The sequence below is a fragment of the Triturus cristatus genome, chromosome 12 (genome assembly GCF_964204655.1).
Source record: "Triturus cristatus chromosome 12, aTriCri1.1, whole genome shotgun sequence".
NCBI lineage: Eukaryota > Metazoa > Chordata > Amphibia > Caudata > Salamandridae > Triturus > Triturus cristatus.
In genome coordinates, this window is record NC_140595.1 from 58,848,925 (window position 1) to 58,875,000 (window position 26,076).

At 45.3% G+C, this 26,076-nt stretch overlaps 1 protein-coding gene across 2 annotated transcripts in view; it reads right to left on the reverse strand.

Moving 5' to 3' along the window:
* ATP8B3 (ATPase phospholipid transporting 8B3) overlaps window positions 1-26,076 on the reverse strand; it is a 396,086-nt gene that overhangs the window by 75,672 nt on the left and 294,338 nt on the right. For both annotated transcript variants that reach the window (XM_085638336.1, XM_085638337.1), the window contains 4 exons: window positions 23,804-23,915; window positions 12,049-12,124; window positions 6,011-6,152; window positions 2,393-2,672 (listed from right to left, as the gene is read on the reverse strand). In XM_085638336.1, coding sequence (XP_085494462.1) covers window positions 2,393-2,672; window positions 6,011-6,152; window positions 12,049-12,124; window positions 23,804-23,915 — 610 coding nt within the window. The remainder of the gene's footprint in view (window positions 1-2,392; window positions 2,673-6,010; window positions 6,153-12,048; window positions 12,125-23,803; window positions 23,916-26,076) is intronic.

A 26,076-nucleotide genomic window follows, 5' to 3' on the forward strand; every position in this document is an offset into this window, starting at 1 on the left:
CAGCTGAAGAACCGCATCAGCGCCAAACAAGGGTTAACATGGGACTACCATGTACGGCTGCTGGTATAAAAGGGTCTTTTCACCAGCTGCGTTTCCCAACTGTGTGCAACAGAGATTCAGTAAACAGCACTGAGAGGACTTGTGTGTAGGCGCGCTAACTGCTGCTCTGTGTGCTTTGAAGTTCCATTCACTTCGAATCGCACTTTCCATGTTTACGTTTGCGTTATTCTTTTTAGTGTGGAGAGCTCTGTTAGATATCACAGATATTGTTTCAGCGAAACGCAGTTATAAATTCAGATAGATGCACATCACATCCACAGGACATAGTGGACTGGTCGTGCAAGCCATATGATGTACTTTCATTTGTATAATCTGCAAAAAATAAGCATGTCAGTGGCATGCATGATGGCCAGCATTGAACTGTGCTCCACAATCACTTGGAAGGGGAGGGACAGATGTTTCACCTTGAGCCCCCCTCCCCCGCCCCCACTCTCCTCAACTCACAGGCGCCATGCGCCCTTTCCGAAAGGAGGTGTGAACTGCGTCAGTGACAGCCCGACCCTTGGCAGCCAGTGCACAGACAATGGCCAGGAAGGGGGCCAATTGATAGCCCGCAGGGGGGCACTGTGCCTGCAGCAGAGAATAAAGGTCACGAGTGAATAAAGGTCACTGCAGGGGTTGGAACAGGCCTTCACACCTTGAACAATACACCGACACACCCACTTACACTTATAATACACTGTAAGGGACGAAGGCCTATAAATGTAGCCTGCCTAGCTGTCCCTGCAAGTGTAGTTCATTTATTTGCACTAGTGAGATTATGCATTTGTGTCTGATGGAACAGTTGCGCTAAACATGTCAAGGGCAGTTTCCCAGCACTTGTTTGTGAAAGGAAGCCCAACAAGCATTGGCCGCGCAAAGCGCGATGGGGGGGGCGAGGAGAATGAACAAGCATTGGACGCGCGAGACGCGATGGTGGGGGGGTGGGGGAGAGAAGCGGGAGTTCTGATGAAAATGTGTGAAATAGCAGCAGGGAAGGGGGCGGAGAGGGGCTACGAGGGAGAGCGACGTAAAGCCATATGGCTGCTTTGCGCGCGTGCACGCCTCGTGCACTGTAGCTCTATGCCAGGGGAAGCACTTTAAAAACCCACTTACAAAATGTCTCAAAGAGACAGCTTTCGCTGTCTCAGCGAGACCTAAAAAGGAGCGGATAGCTAGATTTGGGTAATTCCAGTTCAGTGCAAATCCTCTAGTGCTAAAAGATAAGAGGCGGTGAACGTAGCAGGATGGCCAGCAGTGTCTAATGCAGCAGGGGAATGTTTGTTGGATGAGAATGGACCAAAGATGTTTAAGGACGACAAAACCCAGACTGAAAAAGATTTTAGCAGTACAGCGATGAGAAGTATGGGGTGGAACTGATCATAATGAAGCAGTCAAGTGTTTCAAAGAAGAATAGGAGTCTGGTGGTAGAAGTTGGCAGAACCATTTTTAATTGAGAAAAAAATGTTTCTGCCCACATCGACTGCCAAGTTACCCTACTTCCATTTCGGTTAGTTGCAGGATTGTGCCAAGGGTGAAAAGACCGGAATCGATTTTTCTGTTTCCAGCAGCTACATCTGCATTGACAGACACAAAAGAGGTAAGCGATGCCCTGCAATATGGCTCTGCATTGCTGGTTACCCAGTAGTCGAGCAATCCACCCTGCTCTTGTTGGAAATGCACATCTTTCTTTATCCCAAAGGAATTCAGGAAGGTTGGTGTGGCTCACCCATTCTGATTAGATGCCCAAAAGCTAAATCGGAATTGAACAAACCCAGGAAACACTGCTGATTCGTTGAAAGACTCATAGAAGTAATTATTTTCTTGTGACACATTTTGGCCCAGAACCAATTATATTTGTCTTTTCTCTTTGTCACACTCATATGAATTACTTTCTGCCACCTCCTCTGAGACCGCTATCACTAGTGTTTTTGTGTAACTCCACAATGATAATTTCACACTTGATGTTACCGATATCATGGGTATTAGTAAAGTGTTACATAATGTTATCCCAATTACATATAGGGTCTTAATTATCCTCTGAAAATGTGATTACAATGGGGGTCATGATTATTGCACCTGATCACCCCCTTTCACCTGGTTTCCCACCAAGCGATTTCAACAGGTTTTACTGGATGAAATGTTGAGGGAGGGCTTTGAGGGTCAGTAGGAATGTTTGTTTTCCAGCAGGAGTTATAGTCCTGATATGGCTAATGACTCCTGTTAGCAGCCAAATCAGGACTACCCTCATGCTTACAATGGGGCTCCTAAGACGTTTATTTGACAGTGTGACACTAGACCAGTCCACTCACCCATTTCAAGACTGACTAGACACCCTTGGGTAGAAACTTACTTTTGATCATGTTGACATCATTGGCTCCATCCCCAATGGCGAGTGTTGTGGCTTTTCGGTGCCTCTTTACCAGCTGCACAACAATGGCTTTCTGTTTGGGTGTAACTCTGCAACAGATCACAGCCTGGCAGCGAGAGGCCAGATCGACAAAGGCCCGCTCCTTCAGAATTTCTTCATCATCCTGCTGCGTTGTTCTCTTCAGACCGCACACTGTAGTCAAACTTTCAACCACTGATGGCTTTCTTTTCTTCTTCCTGTCTGTTGTACCTAGAATTTTTCCCTTAAAAGGAATTAAAAGTAATGATGAGAGACCCTTCCAATTTAATAGATACATTAGAGGTAGGGGTGGAAATCATGTGGCACTCTGGTATGCTTATGTATTGGTGCGTAAAAGGTCATATTATATGTTACATACTGCTCAGGCACAGAAAGGATGAAATTACTTGTACTAAGTGCTCAACTGTTCAACATGGCCACGTTAATTTTTTTCTGAACTGTTCTGAGGTTTCTATTCAGTAAACCCAACAAGCGTCTGTGGGTAGTCCATGTTTTAGAAGCCTAACCAGTAGAGTACTAGGCTCTATGGGTCGGGACTGCATTCAAAGCATACACCACCTATGACGCATAGTGACTACTACCTGGTAGCCAGGTTATGGAGAAACTGCAGTTGTGGCTGAATCTTTGTTGGAGGTGGCACACATTGCAACTGGCAATGGTTTCCTGTTTGCCGTTAACACTGGGCCTCCTAAGTCAGTTTTTGGTATTCAGTCAGACTTCCGAAGAAACTCTGCAGGACAGGTTTGCAGGGAGAGCTCACCAAGACCAAAATTGTAGGAAAATACTGCTTCGACTGAGGCTGGGGCCTGTCATATCTCACTTGAGAAGTCCTTTTACTGTGCCAAGCCTGGAAGACATGCTTCTGGTCTGTCCGAGGAAGGAGTTATCTGGCACAGCCCAAATAACAAGCATAAGGCCCATCACTGTAGAAAAGGACTCCAGAGTTACTCCTGAGTTACAAGAACCCCAGTTTTACCTGGGGTTCAAGGAAGTTCTGAGTTTGGAGTTTATTCTGACACTTTCAGCTGCATGAGCCTTTCATGCAGCAGATACATACAATTCATACAATTCATTAATTAAGATACAACTTTAACATTTTGAAAACAAACACGGAAGCCAGATCAAAGGGCTGCGCATGCTCGTGAGCCTGTTTTGCTTCTTGAACCACCTCACCCTTATAGAATCAAGCAACACACTTTCCTCAGCCCAAGAGGGACATGGGGTATTTTTCTCGCCTTTCAGCTGAGGCAGGTTACAATAATTCTGACACCGTTTGAGCCATTTTTCAACGACTTATGGTTCCAGTGATATAACTCCTTAAAGAAGTGGTAGGGGCATTACAATAAACAAGTGCTTTCTGTCAATTACCAGTGGATCGAGTGGGGCCGGTGCGGCACCCAGTCACATGAGCATCCGGGCAACAAATATATATTTGCAGCAACGAGCCATCTCGTCCCTCGGAGAGCCTATTTTAGATTCATAGTCACATTCTGACACCGGTGGCTCCTCTGGTGGCATACTAACTTTTTGATTACACTGCAGTTGTTACTGCCACCCCTCAACTTTTCCTATTACTGTTATCACTAACTATTTAATATGCAATATCCCTTTAACGTGAAATTGGGACGTTGACCAATGGACAATGTTTGCCCATTAGAAACCTTCATTTTTGTGATTGGGGCATCCCACTTCGCTTTTCAGTTACTGATTTTGTGTAAAATGGCAGCGGCCTGGGTTCACATATTTGCAGTGTCCAAGTCAGAGACCAAACACGTTCTTGACTAAGTTTTGCTCATTGTGGTCAGGAGCTGCTTCATAATCGTCACTTTCATGATTTTATAAAACCATCTGGCTATGAAATGAGCTTATAAATGGCAGTGCTTGTCAGAGTTTAGCTTCAGCTATAAAAGGATGGTGGTGATGGCTGCAGGCTATAGTGGCGATTGATTCAATCCCTCCTACGAAGCGCTTGATAAATGTAATGAGCAGAATTACTGAATCTTTTATATTTAAAGTAAAATCTGCAGCATATGGCTCTAGAGGTGACTAGAAATGCCTCCCCTATGTCTGGCTACCTTGGCGTCCACTGCGTCTTTACTGTTGCCTTATGCCTTTGGTGGTACGGGTTTCCTTTATGTCTTGTGTGAAATATGGATATTCTGTAGAATAAAATGCCTCTCTTTTCATAGGTTAATTCTGCGGATTTGGAGGATTTCGTCCATCTCTAAACCCTTTGTAAATTGAACCCCTTTGATACATATATTTAGGTTCCTTAAATTTTGTGTTTTGCTCACTGTCTGACAATCATTTTCGGAGATCCTGAAGTTGTAGACAAGACTGGACAGGAAAACAAAATCGGCCAGGGCAAAATATTCAAGCCATCCCATTCTGCAGGAAGCAGCAACTAGAATCGGACCACTGGGGCATGGATGGATGAGGGCAATCTCCACTCTCTGATAGGAGCCCCCTAGCCTGCAGGCTGCTGTGGAAATGCCAGAGTGTCAGAATAGCTAGTTCAGCTCTAGTTGTAGAAACCAACTAGCCCATCAAAGGTGGCACACCTTGTATTTCTTAATGACTGGGTACTAGTTTTGAGCTTGACATTTGCACCACTAAAGCTCCCCTGTCTTTATTTACCCCTGTCAAGGCTCATCTCTTGGGTAGTGATCTGAGGGTTGATTCAGATGAGAAGGCAATACTCATGAATGGCCCGTCAAGTAATCAGTTAAAAAGGCACACCAATTTAATAAATCACTTCAAATTATAATACAGTGAGAATAAATGACCAAGAATGATGTCAATCTTAAATCTCTGGCCCTAATCCTTGAGTAGGTATTTAGAAAAACAGCTTTAGGGTTATGGTCTTGTTCTGCAGTTTGTGGACCACTCTGAGCGTCTTTCAGTTCATTATTGTGGCTAAATGTCATTGAGTGCTGTGAGTCCGCATTAAATAGCTCTCGGATGATAGCATAAATAGAAGACACAGGAGAAATCAACTCTGAGCCTCTCTCAAAAATATAAACTCCTGATAACGGTAATTTAAGTCAGATTAAGTCCAATACTGGTTGTATTACAGTTTAGTTTTGGTTGCTTTAGGCTGCTCTTGGAAATACTAGGGTATTGAGTAGGAATGTATTTCTATGGGAACGACTATGCCTTAGCGCTCGGGTTCGTTAATGAATACTTGTAAAGCAATGTTACAAGTAAGAATGTTAAGAGCATTGCTTTCATTCCTTTGGTTTCCTGTAAGATTAAAGGTAAATGGTTGGCTTGCTATTGGCCTTCATAAGCCCCTAGTCAGATCGTCTCATTGTGACAAAATTAGATAGGTAAAAAATAATGTCCGCTTGTGAAGGCAAATAAACTTCAAAGATCCCAAAATTATCCAAACACAGCATCATTAGTCTACCAGGATTTGAGATGTCGATATGTTCTTATTGTTGCATGAAATTCCAGCTCCCGATGAGAGAGGAGATAGGCCTTCTGGGCTACAGTGAGCATGAAGGAACATGAATGGAGACAGGACAATTTCCTCGGACAAAAGAACAACATTCATCTTACCAAAAAGTCCCCTGTGATTACCAATGCCATCCTCCCGTGGTGAAGGCTCAGCCGGTGCTTACGAGAGACGCTCTTACAAAGGAGATCCACTCCACTGCCAGTGATATTGTTATTCTGCTCCCAGTACTCTTCCAGAATATCACTAAATGAAATAAAAGGCAATGGCACATGTAGAACCATGTTAGATCACAAACCCGCATAGTGGCATGCCACAAGTTAGTCCGTAGAGCCTTTTTTCATTGCAAATTTTTGAGTATATACAATCCGCTTCATCCTTCCAAGGTGTGCACTGTGCAAAGTGGCTGGCTTTGCAAGGGTGAAAACCATATCACAAATCTCTTTATGACTCACAATGTCAGTGTTACATTTTCTTGGAAATCACAATATAAAGGGGAAAGGAAAAGCGCATTTCCCTCTGAAATTCGCAAGGAAATTTATTAAAGGATTGAAAAGTAATCTACTGCTGTTCTCTGTCTGTAACCATTTGCACAGTTGAAACTCTAGCTCACTTCTCTTGTTGCAATGCATTGAGACTAAGTCTATGAATCATGGCATCTGAAAGAGACTATTAGTTATGGATTCCTTACCTTAGAATTACCCCCAAGCGTCAGACTGGATCCGTAGAATGTTTTCTCAGCAGTACCGCAGCGCATCGGTAGGTGGCAGTGGTTCACTCCGCGCTCGTTGTCAGCGTCATGGTTGCCGTCGTGACATCGCGGTATCTACTCAGACGCCGCACCTGTGCGCTAACGTCTGTTCTTTCTTTTTCCGCGCCAGCCAGCGTAGACCTGGAGAGAGCGGTACCCTTAGTCACTTTCTGACTAACAATTTTTGACTCTTGTCAATATCTTTTTTCTGAGTCTTCCGACTCCTGGTGCACGAAGGGATGTCCCATCCTCAACCCGGCTTCAAGCCCTGTGACTCCGGTCACAAACTGATGTCTTTTACGGACCCACACCTTGTGTGCCTTTGGTGCCTGGAGCGCGACCATGACCCGAGGTCGTGCTCCGACTGTCGCGCCTTAAACTCGAAGTCTTTGCAGGAGTGGTCCCGAAAGCTTCTGGATGCCCAGCAGTCGGCTCTCTGCCGCTCGAGGTCCCCGTCGAGAGGGAGGTCGCGGAACCGGTCGTGGAGTCACCACCACCATTCGGTGTCGAAGTCTTCAGGTAAGTCGAAGCACAAGAAGAAGGCGAAGGAGCATCGTCGCTATTCGCATTCTCCCCGTTTGTCGGCGGACGCGATATGGGACGAGTAAGTTCATCATTCTTTGGCTCAAACCAACAGAGACAGCTGGGACGGCTCCAATCTTCCCTGCCTTCCTGGGACCCGGAGCGTCGCCTGCCTTTTACAAAACCCTCCAATTCCATCTTTAGGCAGCCCGACTCCGCCAGCGCGCCTTCGGGACCCGCGCACTCGGCTGGGGGCCCTAGGCCTTCGATGCCGGGAGCTCCGGCCCCGGCACCGCAGGGTCCCCAAGGATCCAGGCCTGGATACGGATCGGCGCCGGTCAACCTGACGACGCCTCCCCCGGCACCAATTCCACTGACGACACCTCCGCCGCATGTCATGTTACCGGCTGGCAATGACCCCGGCCTCCCCCTCGATATGGATATGGAGCCGGACCGGCGTCCACCGATGCCGCTACTGGCGCCTGGGGGGTACTTTTGTACCGTTGTTCATCCCTGGTGTTCCCTTTTGCCCTGACAGGCAGCCAGGTGAGGAAGAGGAGGGCTGGTAGGGGTCTATTGACCCTTTGGCAGACTAGTTGGAAGAGTGCGACTGGAGAGAGGAGTTGGGTGACGCCAGATGTCTGGATATGTCCCCAGACCCTGGTATGCTTTCTCCCCCTACTGTGGCTACGGAGGAGGGGGCCTCCAACGCTGTGGTATTGCATAGGGCAGCTGAGGCCTTTGGCCTTGGGCTGCCTACGGTGGCAGTCAGGACTAACTGAGGTGCTTCAGCCAGCAGCAGCCTCTTCAGAGCCCCAGCTGCCTTTCAATGAAGCCCTCACGGACATCCTATTGGGCACATGGTCCAAGCCCAGCACAGGGGCTCCTGTGGACAGGATGATCGCTCGACGCCACTGCCAAAATGCTCAGCCTCTGCGCGGCTGGGGACGTGGTACCCAGTGTCGTGGGTCTGGGGGCCAGCGAGCGGGCCAGTCCACTGGTGTCCCCTCTGCAGCAGCCTCCAAACCATCCTAATCTGACCTTTCAGGGCCACCAGTTGCCAGTGGGTGGAAGGATACACCATCACCTCCCCCACTGGCACAACATCACGTCAGACAGGTGGCTTTTGCAGATAGTCTGAAGGGGCTACTTCCTCCCCTTCGAGACTACCCCTCAAACCATGCCACCTACAATCCATTGCATGTCGGAGGATGACTTGGCCCTTCTCCTTCAGAAAGGTACGGCTCTCTTGGCCAAGAGAGCTATCGAGCGCGTCCCTGTCCCAGAAGTAGTTTGTGGTTGCTACTCCCACTACTTTCTGTTGCCTAAGAAGGACAAAGGCCTGCTTCCTATCTTAGATCTCAGGGACGTCAACCGCTTCCTCCAAAAGGAGAAGTTCAAGATGTTGACATTGGATTAGATCCTGTCTGCCCTCGACCCTGGAGACTGGATGATAGTGTTGGACTTGCAGGATGCATATTTGCACATCCCTGACCTGCCTTCCCACCGGCTTTACCTATGGTTCACGGTAGGCCACAAGCATTTTCAGTTGACCGTGCTCCCCTTTGGTGTTACCAGTGCCCCTCGGCTGTTCACGAAAGTGATGGTGGTGGTTGCAGCTCATCTGCACAAATCAGGGGTTGGAAGTCTTCCCCTGTCTCGATAACAGGTTGTTGAAGGCAAGTTCACTCCAGGCTGTTGTCGCCCACCTCCAGACTATGGCGGAGCTCCTGCATTCGCTGGGGTTCACAGTCAACGTGCCGAAGTCACACCTGAACCCGTCTCAAAAGCTCCTTTTCATCGAAACGGTTCTGGACACAGCGCGGTTTCAGGCCTATCTTCCCAAGCAGCAAGTCCGGGATATTCAGGCCATGATACTGATGTTCCAGCCTCTATCCCGTATTTCGGTGAGAATGACCCTGAGGCTGCTTGGACTCATGGCCCCCTGCATCGTGCTGGTGGATCATGCCCATTGGCATATGCAGGCTATGCAGTGGGACCTGAAGTTCCAGTGGGTGCAGCATCAGGGAAATCTCTCCGATGTCGTCCAGATATCGGCGGGGACTGAACATCAGTTGCAGTGGTGGCTCACAAACCAGGATTGGGTCAACAGCAGATCCCTCCCCTTCCCCAACCAGAGTTCACAGTGGTGACAGACGTGTCACTTCTGGGATGGGTCGGTCACATGGGAGAGGCGGAGATCAGAGGCCTCTGGTCTCCGACGGAGTCCAGGCTCCACATCAACCTTCTGGAGCTCAGGGCGATTCGTCTAGCACTGAAGGCATTCCTTCCTTATGTCAAAGGAAGAGTAGTGCAGGTGTTCACAGACAACACTTCCACCATGTGGTACTGCAACAAACAGGGCGGAGTGGGGTCACAGACTCTATGACCTCTGGAAGTGGCAGGAATATCAGGGCATGCCTCTGGTGGTTCAAAACCCGGCAGGTTCCCTGAACGCCAGGGCAGACAAACTCAGCCACCGGTGCTTGATGGATCACAAATGGCGTCTTGACTCGCAGGTGGTGCAAGGTCTCTTTCAGCAGTGGGGAGAGCCTTGGTTAGATCTATTCACCACCGAAGAGAACGCATGATGTCAGCAGTTCTGCGCGTTTGAATTTCCAAGGCGGCGACGCTTTTCGTCACAAGTGGAGTTGCGGTCTTCCATACGTCTTTCCGCCTATACCACTTCTGCCTAGAGTGCTGAAGAAGATAAAGCGTGACCGGGCCCAGGTCCTTCTTGTGGCTCTGGACTGGGCATGAAGAGTCTGGTATCCGAGCTCTCCAATCAGACTGCCCCTTCGGGAGGATCTTCTGTCTCAGCAGCAGCGTACAGTCCTCCACCCAAACCTGTCCAGCCTCCACCTCCTTGCGTGGAGATTGAGCGACGACAGTTGACAGCCCTCGACCTTCCTCCTAAAGTCTGTAATGTTATCTTGGCAGCCAGGTGTCCCTCTACTAAAACTGTATACGCCTGTAGATGGAACAAATTTGTAGCATGGTGCACAGCAAAGGCTGTGGATCCCCTTTCTGCCCCCCTTTCTGAGGTTCTCCACTTCTTGCTTTCTTGGGCTCTGCTCTGGGCACACTTAAAGGCTATCTTTCGTCCATATCGTACTTCCTTCGCCTTCCTGATCAACCTTCTCTTTTCAAGTCCCCTGTTGCAAATCGTTTTCTTAAGGGCATTACTCATCTGTTTCCTCCTATTCCTTTCATAATTCCTCAGTTGGACTTAAATATTGTTCTGACTTATCTTATGTGCGCTCCCTTTGAGCCGCTACATAATTGTCTTATAAGGCTTTTGACGCTTAAAACTGCCTTTTTGGTTGCCATCACTTCTGCTCGCAGGGTGGGTGAACTCCAGGCTCAATCTTCTAAGACCATCACTTTGCCCACCTTCTTCCCGCATCCTTCTAAAGAGGAGGAGAGGCTCCATCGTCTGAGATCCAAAATGTGCGCTTTCATTTTATTTGGATTGCACAAAACAATTCCGGGTGGATGATCAGCTCTTTGTTGGCTATGTGGGCGCCAAGAAAGGTCAGGCCATGCAAAAACAGACCATCTCTAGGTGGATCGTTTTTTCCATTAAGACTTGCTATTCCTTGGCAAAGAAGGAACCTCCGGTAGAACTGCACGCCGATTCCACCAGGACGACGGCAGCCACTACTGCTTTGGAACACGGAGTTCCCCTCCACGACATCTGTCAGGCAGCTACATGGGCATCACTGCACACATTTACTAAACATTATTGCCTGGACAGTCAGGTCCCAAGAAATGGCTTCTTTGGCTGTTCGGTTCTCTAGGACTTTCTGGTGTGAACTTGATTCGCAGACCCACCTCCGGGGTTGGTATTGCTGGGTTATCTATTCTAAGGTAAGGAATCCGTAACTAGTAGTCTCTTTCTGATGAACAAGTTACTTACCTTCGGTAACGATATATCTGTAAGAGACATATATTAGTTATGGATTCCCTACCGCCCCTCCCATCCTCCCCGTTCTGCGAACAGACTTCTGGAGTAAGGGACTCCCTTTTCAGGGCCCCAGTTTAGTGCACCAGTGGTCATTGTCTTGCATAGCTCTGCTCTTATGGCATGGAATGTCGTGTAAAAGAACTGACAAAAGTGTGTATTGGCGGCGTCTAAGTAGATACCGTGACGTCACGACGGCGACCACGACGCGGATGACGAATGCGGAGCTGACCGACACCACCTACCAACCTGCAGGGGTACTGCTGAGAAAAAGTTCTCCGGATCCAGTCTGACGCCTGGGAGTAATTCTAAGGTAAGGAATCCATAACGAATATAAGTGTCTTACACATATTTCATTACCAAAGGTAAGCAACAGGGCAAGACAGGCTTTTTATTCCACAGGGCATTTCACTGGAGGTCTGGAGCCCTTGGAGGCCGGTTTTGAGCCTCTGTCACTTTCTCCAGTCCTCTGAGGTTAATTGCAGCAGGCATGGGGAGACTTCTAGAGAAGGACAAAGGGAGGGGGAAGGTAGAAAGAAATTGATCAGAGAATTTGAAAAGAGAAAGAGAGAGAAAGAGGCAAGAGAGAGAGATTGGATAGATGGCAAGGGAGGGACAGCACAAGGAGATGAAGGTAGCAGGGCTGGTTTGACAATTTTTGCCAAGGATACTTTTGGTTTCCCAGTGCAGCCCTTCATGACAAGATGATGTGACAAAACTAAGGCCATTGAAAGAAATTAGACTTTGCAATTACTTCACATTCACTAACTTTGTAATGTTGCGTAACCGTCAGCAATTGTAATTAAGATAAAAGTTCTGTGAGTTTCTGTGGATGTCCATACAAAGGGCATTCACTCATACCCAGCTTGAGAAGCAAAGATGTTCAGAATAAGCCAAGGCCATACCAGATCTCCTTCTCATCCAGAATCTCCATGTCCTCAGACAGTAGTCGGCATGAGAAGCCAATGTTTACAGCTGTCTCTGCAATAAACAAATCCCAGGTCAGAGATCATCTACACAAGAAAGGTTACGTGTGAGAGTCACTGTTTACCAAAGCATTGGCAAAGCCAGTATGTTACGCATCTCAATGGTTTTACTCAGCCTTTTTGCTTTGTCAATGTTTTTTTGCAGCTGCTGTTCCTTTTTTTGTAAACAGAAAACAATTATTTGCTGACATGGAGCAGCTTCAAGAGCACGGTGGGTCAACAGTGGGGTGCAAGGGAGCAATGGAGGATTTGGTTTGGGCAGGGGGTTGGAAAATACTGTAAAAAAGCAGGGAGCGGTGTACAAAGCAACAGACAAGCTGGTGGAAGCAACACAGAGAGAGGAGATGGCTGGGATTTGAGTGGGTAAGCAGCACATGCGGGAGAGAGCAAGAAAAACATGTATTCTCATGTAATGCAGAAAGTAAAAGAACAAAGTAGGTCCCTGAATGCAAGGAGTGAAAGTATGAAAGCCATTCAAGCTAAAGGATGCTATAAAAGCTCTGCTTCTAGGTAGTCACAATACAAAAAGAGGAAGAAAAGCCATTAAATAAGAATCAAGAAAATGAGACTGAAAAGAAAGCCACAAATTGCGAGCAATTCACATACCCAAATTTCATTGCAAGTATCAGTATAGTCCACAATATCTCTTCCAACAGATAGTTTCAAACGTTCTGCAGGCAACACCCCAAAAGTAACCTTCAACTCTTTCCCAGTCTTTATTATCACCTATTAAAGGCTAGAAATGTTTTACCCGCTTGAATTCCCCCTCTAATCAAAATGAAGTGCCTTCCACATTTGTGTAGCTCTATTGGTGAGAGACAACTAGAGGAATGTTTGTTTAGTATGATTGGCAAAGCAACAAAATATTTCATTCAATATGATTGTCTAATTCATTGAAGGCAAACAAATTATCAAGAGACGGTGTAGGAAGCTGGCTCTGTGTATTCTATACCAAAATAAGGTTTAGTGTGCACAGACTCCAGTGGAACCCCAGAGATAGGCAGAGGTAAAAGTAGATAACACCTTGCTCTCTATTTGTGGTAGTGTGGGCGCGAAGTAAGGCTGCACCAGAGGGTAGTGTTAAGCATTTGTTGTACACACTCAATCAGCAAATGATTGCACACACTCAAAGACTGAACTTCAGACCAATTTGCTTTGTATAAAAATATTATTTAGTGATATTCATTTCTTAGACCCAAGCAAGCCTGTCACAGGTAAGTGATTTATACTTTGCAGTAACAATACAGTTTGAATTGCAGTTATATATTATACTTTGGTTTGGTTATAGTAGAAATACTAGAAATGCAATACCTTAAAATATTGTACATATACTTTAAATGACTTTTCAATAGGAGGTCATGTATATTACTTTGCAGATTACTTTTCTTACACAGTGTAGTATACCTGAATACTGCAATGGGACATGTCCTGTTAAAAGGTAAGTAAATGTGTTTTGGTTATTTGTACACAGTTGTATAGACTTTTATAGAATTTCCAAATCCACACTTCAAAACTTTTTCATAGAAAACAGTCAATGTTATCCTATGGAGGCAAATAGAGTTATCAGTTAACATGTAAGTACTTTGTTGTGGGAGTTGGTTTTCTGGGGTTAACCTCAGGGTGGTCTTCCAGGGTCGAGTATGCACTCTCAAAGCACCCTCAGCGGCCCTAGGGCGGCCAGATACAGAGTGCTGAGGGAAAATGTTATCCGATGGGGCCTCCGGTTGGTGGCTGCTCAAGAGCAGGCCAAAAGGTTGTGGGAGCAAGGCTCCTGGACTTTAGCTCAGGGCAAATGGGGCCTCAAGTTAGCACCAAATGTACACCCTCAGCGGCACTAGGGCGGCCGGGTGCAGGGTGCTGTTTTGGCGGACGGTGCCCTGTTACTTTCAATGGAGATTCTCCGGTTTGCAAACACACTGCAGGCTCTGGGACGAAGGTCTTCTGGGTGCGACCACCACTTGAAGAGGTAAGTTGGGATGCTGGGGGTTGGCTAGACACCATCGGTTGGGCCACCCAAGGCCGTGGGGCGTCGGGTGCAGGGGTGTCTTTTAGGGTTGGATCTTCTTCCAAGCTCCTGGTCGTGGTCGGTGGGACCCTCCGGATTGAGGCTGCAGGTATCGGCTGGAGGATGAGGCAAGTCAGGGATCACTGGATCTCGGATCAGGATCGCCGGGTAGACCTCCTCGTGGTGTTGGGCCACTCGAACTTGGACTGTGGGTGATGGGTGCAGAGTGGTGCAGATTCGTGGATTTTGCCCAAGCTGAAGTCTTGTGTGTGAACAAATCCGGTGTTCACAGGAGACAAAGTCTTTTCTTTGAAGGCAGGGCAGGTCCTCTGGATTCTTGAGGTTGCTGGCTGTAGGACACACTAGAGTTTCGCTTCTGCAGGTTTGAGGTGGGGACAGGCCGGTAGGTCAGGGGAAAAGTCAGTGGGTGTCCTCTTCTTAGCTATGGCATGCTGTTCTGTCCTTCTTCTTTTAGTGGGTTCTTGTCTGAGGAGGCAAGGTTCAGGGGTGCTCCTAAATAATATATTTAGGGGTGTTATAGGTAAACATGCAGCCTGCAAAGGTAGTGTGTGAGTGTAAAGGTACAGGGCCTCTAAGGGTGGCACAATAAGTGCTGCAGCCTTTAGAGGCCTTCCCCGGTCACAGTGCCCTGGGTACCTGTGGTACCATTTACCAGGGGCTGACCTGTGGCCAGAGAGTGTCAATTGGGTTTGGTCTTCAATGCAGGTTTAGGGAAAGAACATAGACCCAGGGCACACTCAGTTAATGTACTTCAGCAGTTCAACAAAAAGCGGGGGCAACCATGCAGAAAGAGGGCACTTTCTCACAGACGGGCAGTCTGGATTGTATCTTGGCTTCCTTAACTGGAGCGCTCAAATTTTTTCCACAGTAGGCAAGAAGGACAGTAGGCTCTGCTCTCTACAACTCATCTCCACATTCTGCCAAACTAAACATTCTGTCAAACTAATCCTAAGCCCGGTACTTAATTTATAAAAAACATAAGTGCTAGGGCCCTCGTCAAGAAGCCACTTCAGCTTGCACCACCCATCGCCCCTGTAGGTGCTGCCAATGACAGTACCAACACAACTTCTAATCATCACATTCCTGCAAGTACGGAAATTCAGACTATTCCAGTCCCCCAGATCTATAAGAATGGCTTGGGAGACAAGTGTTAGTCATTTTAAATTTATTTGAACAAATAAACAGCTGTTGTTGTGCTCTTTTCTAAATTAGACAAACAGTACCACCATGTGGCAGACCGTCATAAGTGCTGGTGCTGACAATTAAGTACCAGTGTCTAGCACCGGAAACCGCTGACTCAAACTAAGCACTCCCCAACCCTCAGATTTGAAACTTCTGCATGATTCATTGATCCCAAATTAGTATAAAAGATGTTTGTCATCACCGTTTTCAATGGGTTAGAGAGACCTTCTCTTTGTGTGTGTGTACATAAATGTGTGTGTATGTGTGAGACGTTTTATAGAGTGCTCACTGCTGGCTAATTTGATCTGTAAGCATTTAGGTGAACGCTAGGTGAGATGTTTGAACAGTGCAAGATTTATATCACATAAAGCTGGCGGAGGAAAAAGTTAAGTAATGCTCCTCTCACACTAACTGTGGACATGTTCTTGGTGAGCTAGATGAGAATGTGGATGCAATGCTCATTCAGTATTTGACGTCTTTGATGAAACAATCAACAAGTTAAATGTGTGTTGTTTGTCACTGCCTCACACACTGGCACACTTTTTAATGGTCTTCGTGACTTTCATGTGTAGTGTTAACCTGTCTAATGCTCTGCTATGTTACCCTATAATACTTTTATTCGTCTTATGACACCAATGCCTACCATATAGTTTGACCTCTTAGTGCTGTAAGAATGCAGACAGACTCTCTAATAACAGTGGGGTGACTTGATCTTAGTTGGGCTGCTGCAGTACTCTTAATGGGCCAGAGCCTGCCGAGGTAAAGAAATGATCATTGAGCCACAGCCTGTAGAGCGTGTGGAGCATATTCTGACCTTTGCGATATTTTTAAAAATAAAAAGATCTGTGCCACCCTGTCTGTCACAGGTCAGAATTACAACCAAGCCTAGGTGTAGTTTGGGTAGGTCTGCATAGGGGAACTTTTCAAATTGACCCATAAACTGTTTTTCCCATGCTGGAAAATTAACACGAATGGCACCATGTGTAGAGCAGGAGAGCGCTGCTTCTTTCTGCCACTCGAGTAGATGTTCTACTCAAGCGGCAGCTTCCTCAACGTGAACTGAAGGTTTCTCACCACGAGCAGTAGTGGCCATCTGCGACTGCCTGCATTGAGAGATCTCGCAAGGAGCTAGTCTGGAATAAGATTTTCCTCGCTCGCTCTTTCCAACTTAATGATGACGAGCAAGAGAGAGGAAAAAACTCCGCTCCGCTACAGGTAGCAGGGTTTTTCAGAACTCTGCGCACTATGTGGAGCGCAGAGTGGGAAAAACTGCAAGCAGAGCGGAATTTCACACCCAGGCCTACCTACAACTCACCATCACCAGAAGTGACTTGGGGACAAAAATGACACAGCAAATACTGGTGTTTACCCTTGTTTTCAAAAGCAAACTATTTTATTCCAGTCAAATAACAAAGTAATCCCCTCTGTACACTTGATTTCATTACAAGACCGGAGGCTGCCATTATACATTAATCTTTTAATGCAACTTCAAGTACAGCCACTTAAAAGTTACATCATAAAGGAAAACTTCCAGAACAAACAAGTGTAACTAGGAAACAGCAGCACAGAGATCAGCCTCTTTTAAATGCGGCTTCAAGACAGATACGTTGTTTTCTTCATATCCTCTTGCACTGTACTGCTGTTTTACCTACTACTACCTAGTTACAATCCCTTTCTGATTATTTTTCTTGAAGTTTCGTATCCTTACTCGTTATTAGGATCTGCTTCAATGAACTTAGCGACCATTTAATCACTTTTACACTCTTTGCCTGCTCTGGCACTGCTCTGGCACCCCACCCCTCACCCTCTGTGGTCTTTCCTTATTTAATAACTAACTAATACTTTAATTATACGGCATTCGTTAATACTGCAGTCTGTTACCTTTACATTTTAATGTAGATGCTCTCTCGTTTCGTTATCGCTGTCAGACACCTTTGGTGCGGCGCAGCCGCTCCCCGCAGCTCGCGTACCAGTTTACTACCTTAGGACTCCTACTGCGGCTTCCACCTGACGCCGCAGTGCTGATCGACAATACACGCATTAAAGGTCCGGCGCGGACAATCATCGTAGCTCCAATTTATGGAGTACGGTCTGCGCCGCGCCTCCGTTGTGCCTTCGCTCCCCTGCAATTAACTATTAGCGCCCAACATAAAAAAAAAGGGAGAAACCATACGAGGAAGTTGTCTTAAAAGGCTCTTCCTCCTTAGAGGAAAGACCGTTAAGCAATGATACCACGCTAGGCACGTCCTAATCCTTCATGCCTAGGTTCCCTAGCAATGCTGCATTCAACAGCTCTCTACCCCGCGGTTGGCAGCTCCTTAACGTTTCCTCTCTAATTTCTAGCTTACTTTTCGTATTAGCACATTAAAAAAATATATATATATTTAAAAATGTAATATTACCTACCCTCTATTTGAGAGCTAATCTCTCCTATAATTCTAATTTCCTAGTGACTCACTTACCTGTATCATGTCTGATGCTGACTCCGATGACTCTCAGACCCAGGTACCAGCTCCTAATACCAATGAGGAGCTTATTAAACAGATGATACATAAAGAATTACACTCATGTATGAGGGAGACTATAAAGAAGATTGTTGCAGGTAAGAGACCTCCTCCTGCACCCCTTGGAGCGCACTCTGACAAACCGGTCAAGATTGCAGGTAAAAAAACAAAAAAATGCAACAACCTAGAAAACGAACGGACCATGGGAGGTCCAAGCACCTCGAATATATTGGGAGGCCTACGCGGCTCAGGACCAGAAGGAGGACTCAGCTCCTCAAATATTACGGGAGGCCTACGCGCCCCAAAAAGACTACGTGCCAATAACGGCACATCTCATTTGGATGCCCTAAGCGGCTCACTGTATCAAAGTGCCAATACAGATCTCTTCTTACCTAATGACGCCTCTAATGAGTCACTAGACGAATATATATTGGACCTAGATCAGATCGATGATGATGTCGACCATGATTTCTCCGAGGAAGAACTCCCCTCCTCCTCTAAACAGATTATTCTTGATTCCCTTGGCGGGGAAATGTTTTCCCCTGATGACATACAGCATCCTAGGAGCTCCCAATGATGGCCCCAAAATCATGTAGCCAAGATTATTAAGAGATGGATCAAACACCCATTGGAAAGAGAGGCAAGGAACATTCTTAAAGCAGAATACCCATGACCCGTCATCCAAGACAAATATTGCCTTACTCCTAACCTGGATCCCAAACTTATTAAGTTCTTATTCAAATTGGGCAGAGACCCTAGGAGGGGAATTGAACGCTCCCTCAAAAGTTGCCAGGACCGCATGCTTGACATGCTCGGCCCCTTGTGCCGTATGATCGATCTAATTGAGGAGAGCTATATCAAGGGCACACAACCTAACATTGATCTCCTACGGGGATGGTGCCAAAGGACTCTTATCCTCCTCGGTAATGCTAACGCATCTCTCAATACTGAGAGGAGGAAAGTAGTCCTGTCTAAAATTGACCCAAAGCTCTGCGACATGGCAGAGAAGGAATCCTCTTCTAACCCTAATGGTCTACTCTTCGGGGAAGACATGATTAAAGGTTTGGGGAAGTATGTAGCAACCTTTACGGCTCTTGATAAGGCCCAAGCCAACATACGCAGTTTTCAACTCTAATGTTTTTGCTAGGGCCGGCAGAAGGGGTCGTTCTGCCGGCCGCCTCTTCCAAAGACCCTTCTCTGTTCAAGAGGTTTCAGAGCCAGAGGCATCAACAACTCCAACTCAGCAAGTAAGTACACTTCCTCTTCATCCTTCCTCTTTAACTCTAAGAGTAGGGGGGTCGCCTAAAACATTTCCTTCACGTTTGGGAGCAAATCACACACGATCCTTGGGTTTTAGAGACAGTTCAAGGCTTCAGAATAGACTTCACGGAAAAACCCTTCCAGGTTTCAACTCCCTAAGTCTTAAACTTGACACTAGACCAACACTCTATCGTTGCGGAGGAAGTAAATTCAATGTTATCAAAATGTGCAACTCTAGAAGTTCCTTGGGATCGCAAGAATTTTGTAAGCAATATCTTCCTTGTGGAAAAAAGGACAAAGAGTGGAGACCGGTAATAAATCTAAGAGAGTTGAACAAGTATCTCACTTACAATCATTTCAAGATGGAAGGTACCCATCTCCTCAGGGACATGCTGTTAGAGAAAGTCTGGCTAGTCAAATTAGATCTAAAAGATGCCTATTTCACCATTCCTATGGCAGAGGAATCCCAGTCCTTCCTTCAATTTGCTTGGGACAACCATCTATACCAGTTTCAAGCTCTTCCCTTTAACCTATCTTTGGCCCCTTGGTGCTTCACCAAAGTTATGAAGGCCATTACCACGGTCCTTCGGGAGAGGGGTGTCCGCCTCATAATCTATCTAGACGACATTCTCATCATGTCTCAAGACAACTCTCAAATTCTGAAAGACTTAAACACTACTGTGGAATTGATAGAAAGTACAGGCCTTATTATAAACAGGGAGAAATCCATCATGACTCCCTCCAGGTCTCTAGAGTTCCTAGGCTTCATGGTAGACACCGTCAAGTCTATGCTTTTACTTCCCACCAAGAAGATATCCAAGATTCTGCAAGAGATACGCCACGTCCTAAAATCAATCAGATCTCCTAACCTTAAGGGAACTAGCCAGACTTCTGGGCCTCCTTTCATCATCTATGGAAGCTATCTTTCCAGGCCTGCTACATTACCGAGCCCTTCAAAGACTCAAAGGGAGGGCCCTCCGTTCCGGCCTTTGGTACGGAGACAAAATTCACCTGGACCCAGAGGCAAAGGAGGAACTGACTTGGTGGTTGGAGATTCTAGACGCATGGAATGGGAAAGCCATTTTTGGAACTTCCCCGGATTACGTTCTGGAATTGGATGCCACCCTTCATGGCTGGGGTGCTTGTTTTCAGAATCAGAGCTCCGGAGGTTTATGGTCCTATTCAGAGAGTTTACACCATATAAACTTCATGGAGTTAACCGCCGGGCTCTATGCCCTAATGAGCTTCAAGCAATCCCTTCAAGGGAAGTCAGTTCTCCTCAAGATGGACAACATATCAGCTGTTGCTTACATAAATCGCCTAGGGGGAACGAGGTCACCAGACCTCTCCAACCTGGCCAAAAAACTATGGATGTTCTGCTTGGAACACCAAGTTTCATTAAGAGCAGAATACCTTCCCGGCCTAAAAAATGTCTGTGCGGATTGGAATTCAAGGTTCCTCGTAGATCACACCGATTGGAAATTAAACTCAATCGTATTTAACAGTCTAGATTATCTTTGGGGTCCCCTAGAAGTAGACCTCTTCCCAAGTAGACTAACGACCCAACTTCCAAGATACTTCAGCTGGTTGCCAGACCCGGGTGCTCTAGCAGTGAACGCCTTTCTCCAGCATTGGAAAGACATTCGGGGATACGCTTTTCCCCCCTTTGCGGTGATCCAACGCGTCCTTCAGAAGTTGAGGACAGAACGATCTTCAATAGTCCTAGTGACCCCTTTTTGGCTGTCCCAAGCGTGGTTCCCAACAACCTTGGAATTAGCTGACGAAACACCCTTTCTACTTCCAGCTTCTCCAGGCCTCCTAAGAGACATAGACGATTTGGATCACCCGCTCATTCTGAACGGGACTTTGAACCTTCTTGCCTGGAAAGTGTCAGGCGAGCCAATGAAATCTCTTGACTTTCGGCGCAAGCTTCTTCTCTCCTCCAAGAATCTTGGGCGCCTGGTACACACTATAGGTACAACGGCATCTGGAAAAGATGGGTTTGTTGGTGCCTGGAAAGAAACCTGGATTCCATGGAGGCCCCTATTGTGCATGTAACCAATTTTCTTGTAGAACAATTTGAAAGAGGTCTTTCCTATAGATCTATTAACTGTTATAGATCTGCCATTTCCGCTGGTCATTCCCTTCTTAATGGTAGAACTATTGGCAAGAACCCTATTATTTACAGAATTATGAAAAGTATCAGGCTTAAAAGACCTCCAAAACCTAAATATGACTCCCTTTGGGACGTTAGGTTACTACTTGATCTTTTTTGTAACTGGCCGGATAATAACTTGTTAAATATGGTCCTATGACGTGTTCGGCGTCAGATTCGAAATTATCAAGAGGACTAAAACGATGTCTGATATGGTTTTTTACCCTAGGTTTGACGCTTGTAAAAAATTATGTGTGGTGGATTGCATGAAAGAGTATGATTTAAGGATGGACCCTCTTCGCACCACTGGTGTAACCCAACTCCTTATATCCTTAGTTAAGCCCTTCAGACCTGTCTCTTCTTCTACCATAGCTAGATGGGTTAAACTAGCTATGCAATTAGCAGGCATCAATCTGTGTAGATTTCAGGCACATTCCTTAAGAGGGGCTATGGCTAGTCAGTTCTTTTGGAAAGGAGGCCAGTTGGATGACATCCTCAAAGCAGCAGACTGGTCAAGTTCCTATACTTTTGCAAAACATTACTGCAAACCTGTCGAACACATGTCAGATGTAATTCTTCTTGACTACCAACATGCATAATGGCAGTCTCCGGTCTTGTAAATGAAATTGCGATTCTCCTATTACCATGACCAGAGAATTTGGATTTCATTAAAGACACGGAGGCTGACATTATCCCAACCCTCCATCCCCGGAGTGGAATATAACATCCCTTCAATTCTCATGTATAATGCTTTGATTTATATTTGATTTTAACATCAATTGTCATGTGTAATGCTCTGAATTAATTACAATATAACTCAGTTTTTCTCAACTGTATTTTGCATTTTAATTGTGTAATGTGTGATGAAACATCATTTACCACCTTTTTCTTCCTTTCGCCTTTACATAAGGTGTTAAGTACAACTATTAATATTATCTCCTTTTTCAGATAATCCTTCTTGATTGGCTCTTCTTCACAACCTGTTGTAAGCAGCACCCGACTCTTCACCTTCTTTGGTTCCAAGGAATCTCCTTCCCTGCACGTTGCCAACTTCTGGACTTCTTTCCTCTGGGAGAATTTTTGCCTCGCTCACATTGCATTTAAAAGAGGCTGATCTCTGTGTTGCTGTTGCCTAGTTACACTTGTTTTTTCTGGAAGTTTTCCTTTATGATGTAACTTTTAAGTGGCTGTACTTGAATTTACATTAAAAGATTAATGCATAATGTCAGCCTCCGTGTCTTTAATGAAATCCAGATTCTCTGGTCATGGTAATAGGAGAATCGCAATTCTCAAAGGGGAAGCAATAATTAGCAGTCAAGGTTTCCCTTACTTTTAAATAAACATTCGCTCAAGGATTTTATTGCTTGTGGTCCAGGAAAAGAGCGCTATATAAACTGCAAAATGCTGCTAAATATCATGTTGCTACCTGATTTGGGTATTTTTTCCCCATAATACTCGATTTATGAATTTATCAAACATATGATTTTATTTCTATGTTGGGCACGTCATTGGTTACACAAGCCACCCCCCTTCTTGTGGTTTCCAAGATACGCTTCTTAAGCCACACCCATTGTAGAGCCTGTCATCCTTTTTCATCCCTCTTTCAGCACTGTGCTAGAGCATGCTGAAGTATCCACAGGCACTTTATCAGTTAACCTGGAAGTACCAAGGGAACATGCCACTGGCAAACCCTATTAAGACTTTCGAAAGGCCAGCTGCAAATGGATTTTACTGAATGTACCTGTCGCAACTGTAATCTTTTAATTGGATTATATATCATCAACAAAACAAAGCAAGTTGAATACTACTGGGAAGAGGAAAATACCTACTGATACACAAAGAACCCAAAAGATACCAGTAACCACTTAAAAGATTCAATTAGGTTGTAATGGCATTTTCTCTGTAACAGTTCAGGAGATGTGAAAACCCCTAATGTGAGTAAGGAATGTAGTAGAAACCATTTGTAACTGGATCTTCTACCAGAGTATTCTTGCCTTATAGTTCCCATTGTTCACATTCTATGGGCCTGCTTCCCAAAAATAATCTCAGACAAAATCCTAACTTTACGACTTTGGGTATTAACAAAAGGCATTTAGGAGTAGTAAAGTTAGGAATCCTAACTTTACAACTCCTTAACTGAGACAAAATCCTAACTTTATGACTTTCGGTATTCACAAAAGGCATTTAGGAGTAGTAAAGTTAGGAATTCTAAAATGTTGATTTTCAGTTTGGTAGGTATCACTCATACTATTGTTGTACTGATTGAAGAGTAATACATAACCATGGGTGGCATACGCCATAGCAGGGCTGCCCAACATTCATCCAGGAGGGCCCGAGCCATTCCCTATTTTATACAGTACTGGATTTGTAAATGGCTCTTATTAAAAAAAATATATATATCTTTGTACATTTATCGCATGTGGATATCCTGAAAATCTGGAATGTCAACTCGCCTTGTGGACTAACATTGGTCACCCCTGCTTTAAGCCAGCCCTCTGAATTTCCAAATCCAGACATTGATACATTTGTCAAGGCCATCAGCCCTACCTTGCTTGTCTCCTGTCAGCACCCACACTTTGATGTTCCCTTGCTTCAGCAGCTGGATGGTCTCAGGCACCCCGTCTTGTAACTTGTCCTCAATCGCTGTAGCACCTAGCAACTTGGAGAACAAAACGTTGTATCTATTGTTAGAAAACGAGGCTGTACATTCAAAAGACAGGACACCTCTTCTTTTTTATCTACATCTTTTGTATTCAGAGGTCTGAATATTGATGCGCAAAGTCAGTGGGTACTGTGTTGGAATGAGCGAAAATGGAATAATCACAGGACATCACAATAAGCAAAGATAACAAAACAAGGCTCTAATAGTCAAGTTTCAGATGTCTTTGGGAAAAACATATCTATAGCCTAAAAGTATAAAACTACAGAAAACATTATCATTCTAAAAACCAATCATGCCCATTGACTGAAATGGATTTAATAATTTAATCCAAACAGTGTCTATGCCGGCACTTTGTTCGACAGTTTCCAGAATTTGAAATTGTAGCTGGCTGATATTATGCTTGTTTTCTGATCAGTGTACAGGCGCACTTGGATTTTTGTTGATATCACATATATTGCTTCTATTTTCGGTTATACGAGTATTAAGTATTCTCTCTTTTTTGCCAACATAAAGTACCCTAAATGGGCAGTTGATGACATAGACGTAATTCTTGCTGTCACAACTTGAAGAGTGTTTCAATGGAATTTTGCTTTTGGGATGTGTGACCGTGTTCCCAGTGATTACGCTTTGCAGTGGACATAATTCCTGCAAACATGGTGCCGCAGTAGCCACCTGTAGGTTTTCTATATTTTCAAGGAGGTTTCTTTAATGCTCTGTGAGCATTGGAAGGCGAGCAAAGGTCTGTGGGTAAGCAGGCCCCAAAAGTATTTTTCCGTTTGCAGAATGTCCCATCGTAGTGTCCGTATCTTTTCCATCCACCAAGGGGCCATATAGGTTTCGGTGCATCAGAAGGCATACTCTGATTAGGGTGGGTCTTTCAAGCTGTTTGTTTTACTTAGGACCTCCCTGCAAGGCATAGTAGACTTGGGCAGGAAACAAATGTTACCCCCTCACAAGTGGAGAAAACTCCTTGTACATCAGAACTGTATTTTAATTTCAGAAGCAACATGTGTTCGTTTGCTTATGATTTAAAAGAATACTGATGTGGCATATGTGGCTCGCCGATATTAAAGTTTTCCAAAAGTGGTCTGCCATGTTGGTGGAAACATTATTGGCAAAATGTTGCGTACCATGGCAACAGGATCTCTAAATTCAGTGTTTAGTTGTGCACCAGGTGAGTAGATAGGTGTTCTCCACAGCACCAGTGGGCAAGTGGGCCACTTACTGAACTATAAATGGCCCCATAAAATGTAGAAAACATACATCACTTGTTACAACGCAAGATGTTTAAAATGCATGCCTTTTCCAAGATTGTAACAACACATTATGCAATGGAATTGATTATACATTGTAGTTATATGTGAGTCAGATTTTCCATAGGAAGAGCAGGATTTTTTTATTGTAATAACATTAGCGCTATTTGACAAATCTTCACAAAACGTTCCAAAATATAAATTCACCTCCCTCGGCTCCTTAATGAAAAGTTTCCGGATGATCCATCAAGTGTGGGCTAAGAAAAAAGTGGGTACCTAAATACCTTTTCCATAGGGAATTTTAGACAACGATGCAGAATTATAAAAAATTTGGCAGAAAGCTAGATCTTTACTCCTAAAGCGTGCTTTTTATGATTTATTGTAAATCTGTTAAGCAGGTTTTGAAAAATTGAGGTTAAAAATATAGAGATATCTTGACAGTTGGTGCTGTGGGAGTCCCACAGAAGTGTTGCAATGCAGCAAAGTTAGAAAATAGAGCAATCCGATTAGTCATGAGGCCTCTTATTCCTTTCCGCTGTCTGGGTACCCCTGGATCTAGCAGCCCGTAGTACCAAGGAATCGGATTAGCTGGCTCCAGCATGAACAGAAATGTTGCAGCCACCTATTCAAGACATATGGACTTAGTATGGGTATGCTCACCCCCTTGCCTTTATGGCAACCCAAAATAAAATAAAATAAATGTGGTGCTCTGTCCCACGGTACGCACGCGGGATCCTATGTAAGCTCCCACGTGAATCCTGAAAGACCCACTCCATCCCCACCCCCCAAGTGCTTTGAAAAATGTCTTTTAAAAAAGGAAAATTTGCAGTGGGGGTTCATGGCAGTTTGGCTGCTCGTGGGGTGTTGGCTGGCTGTGAGAGGTTGAGGACACTGTAATTCACTGG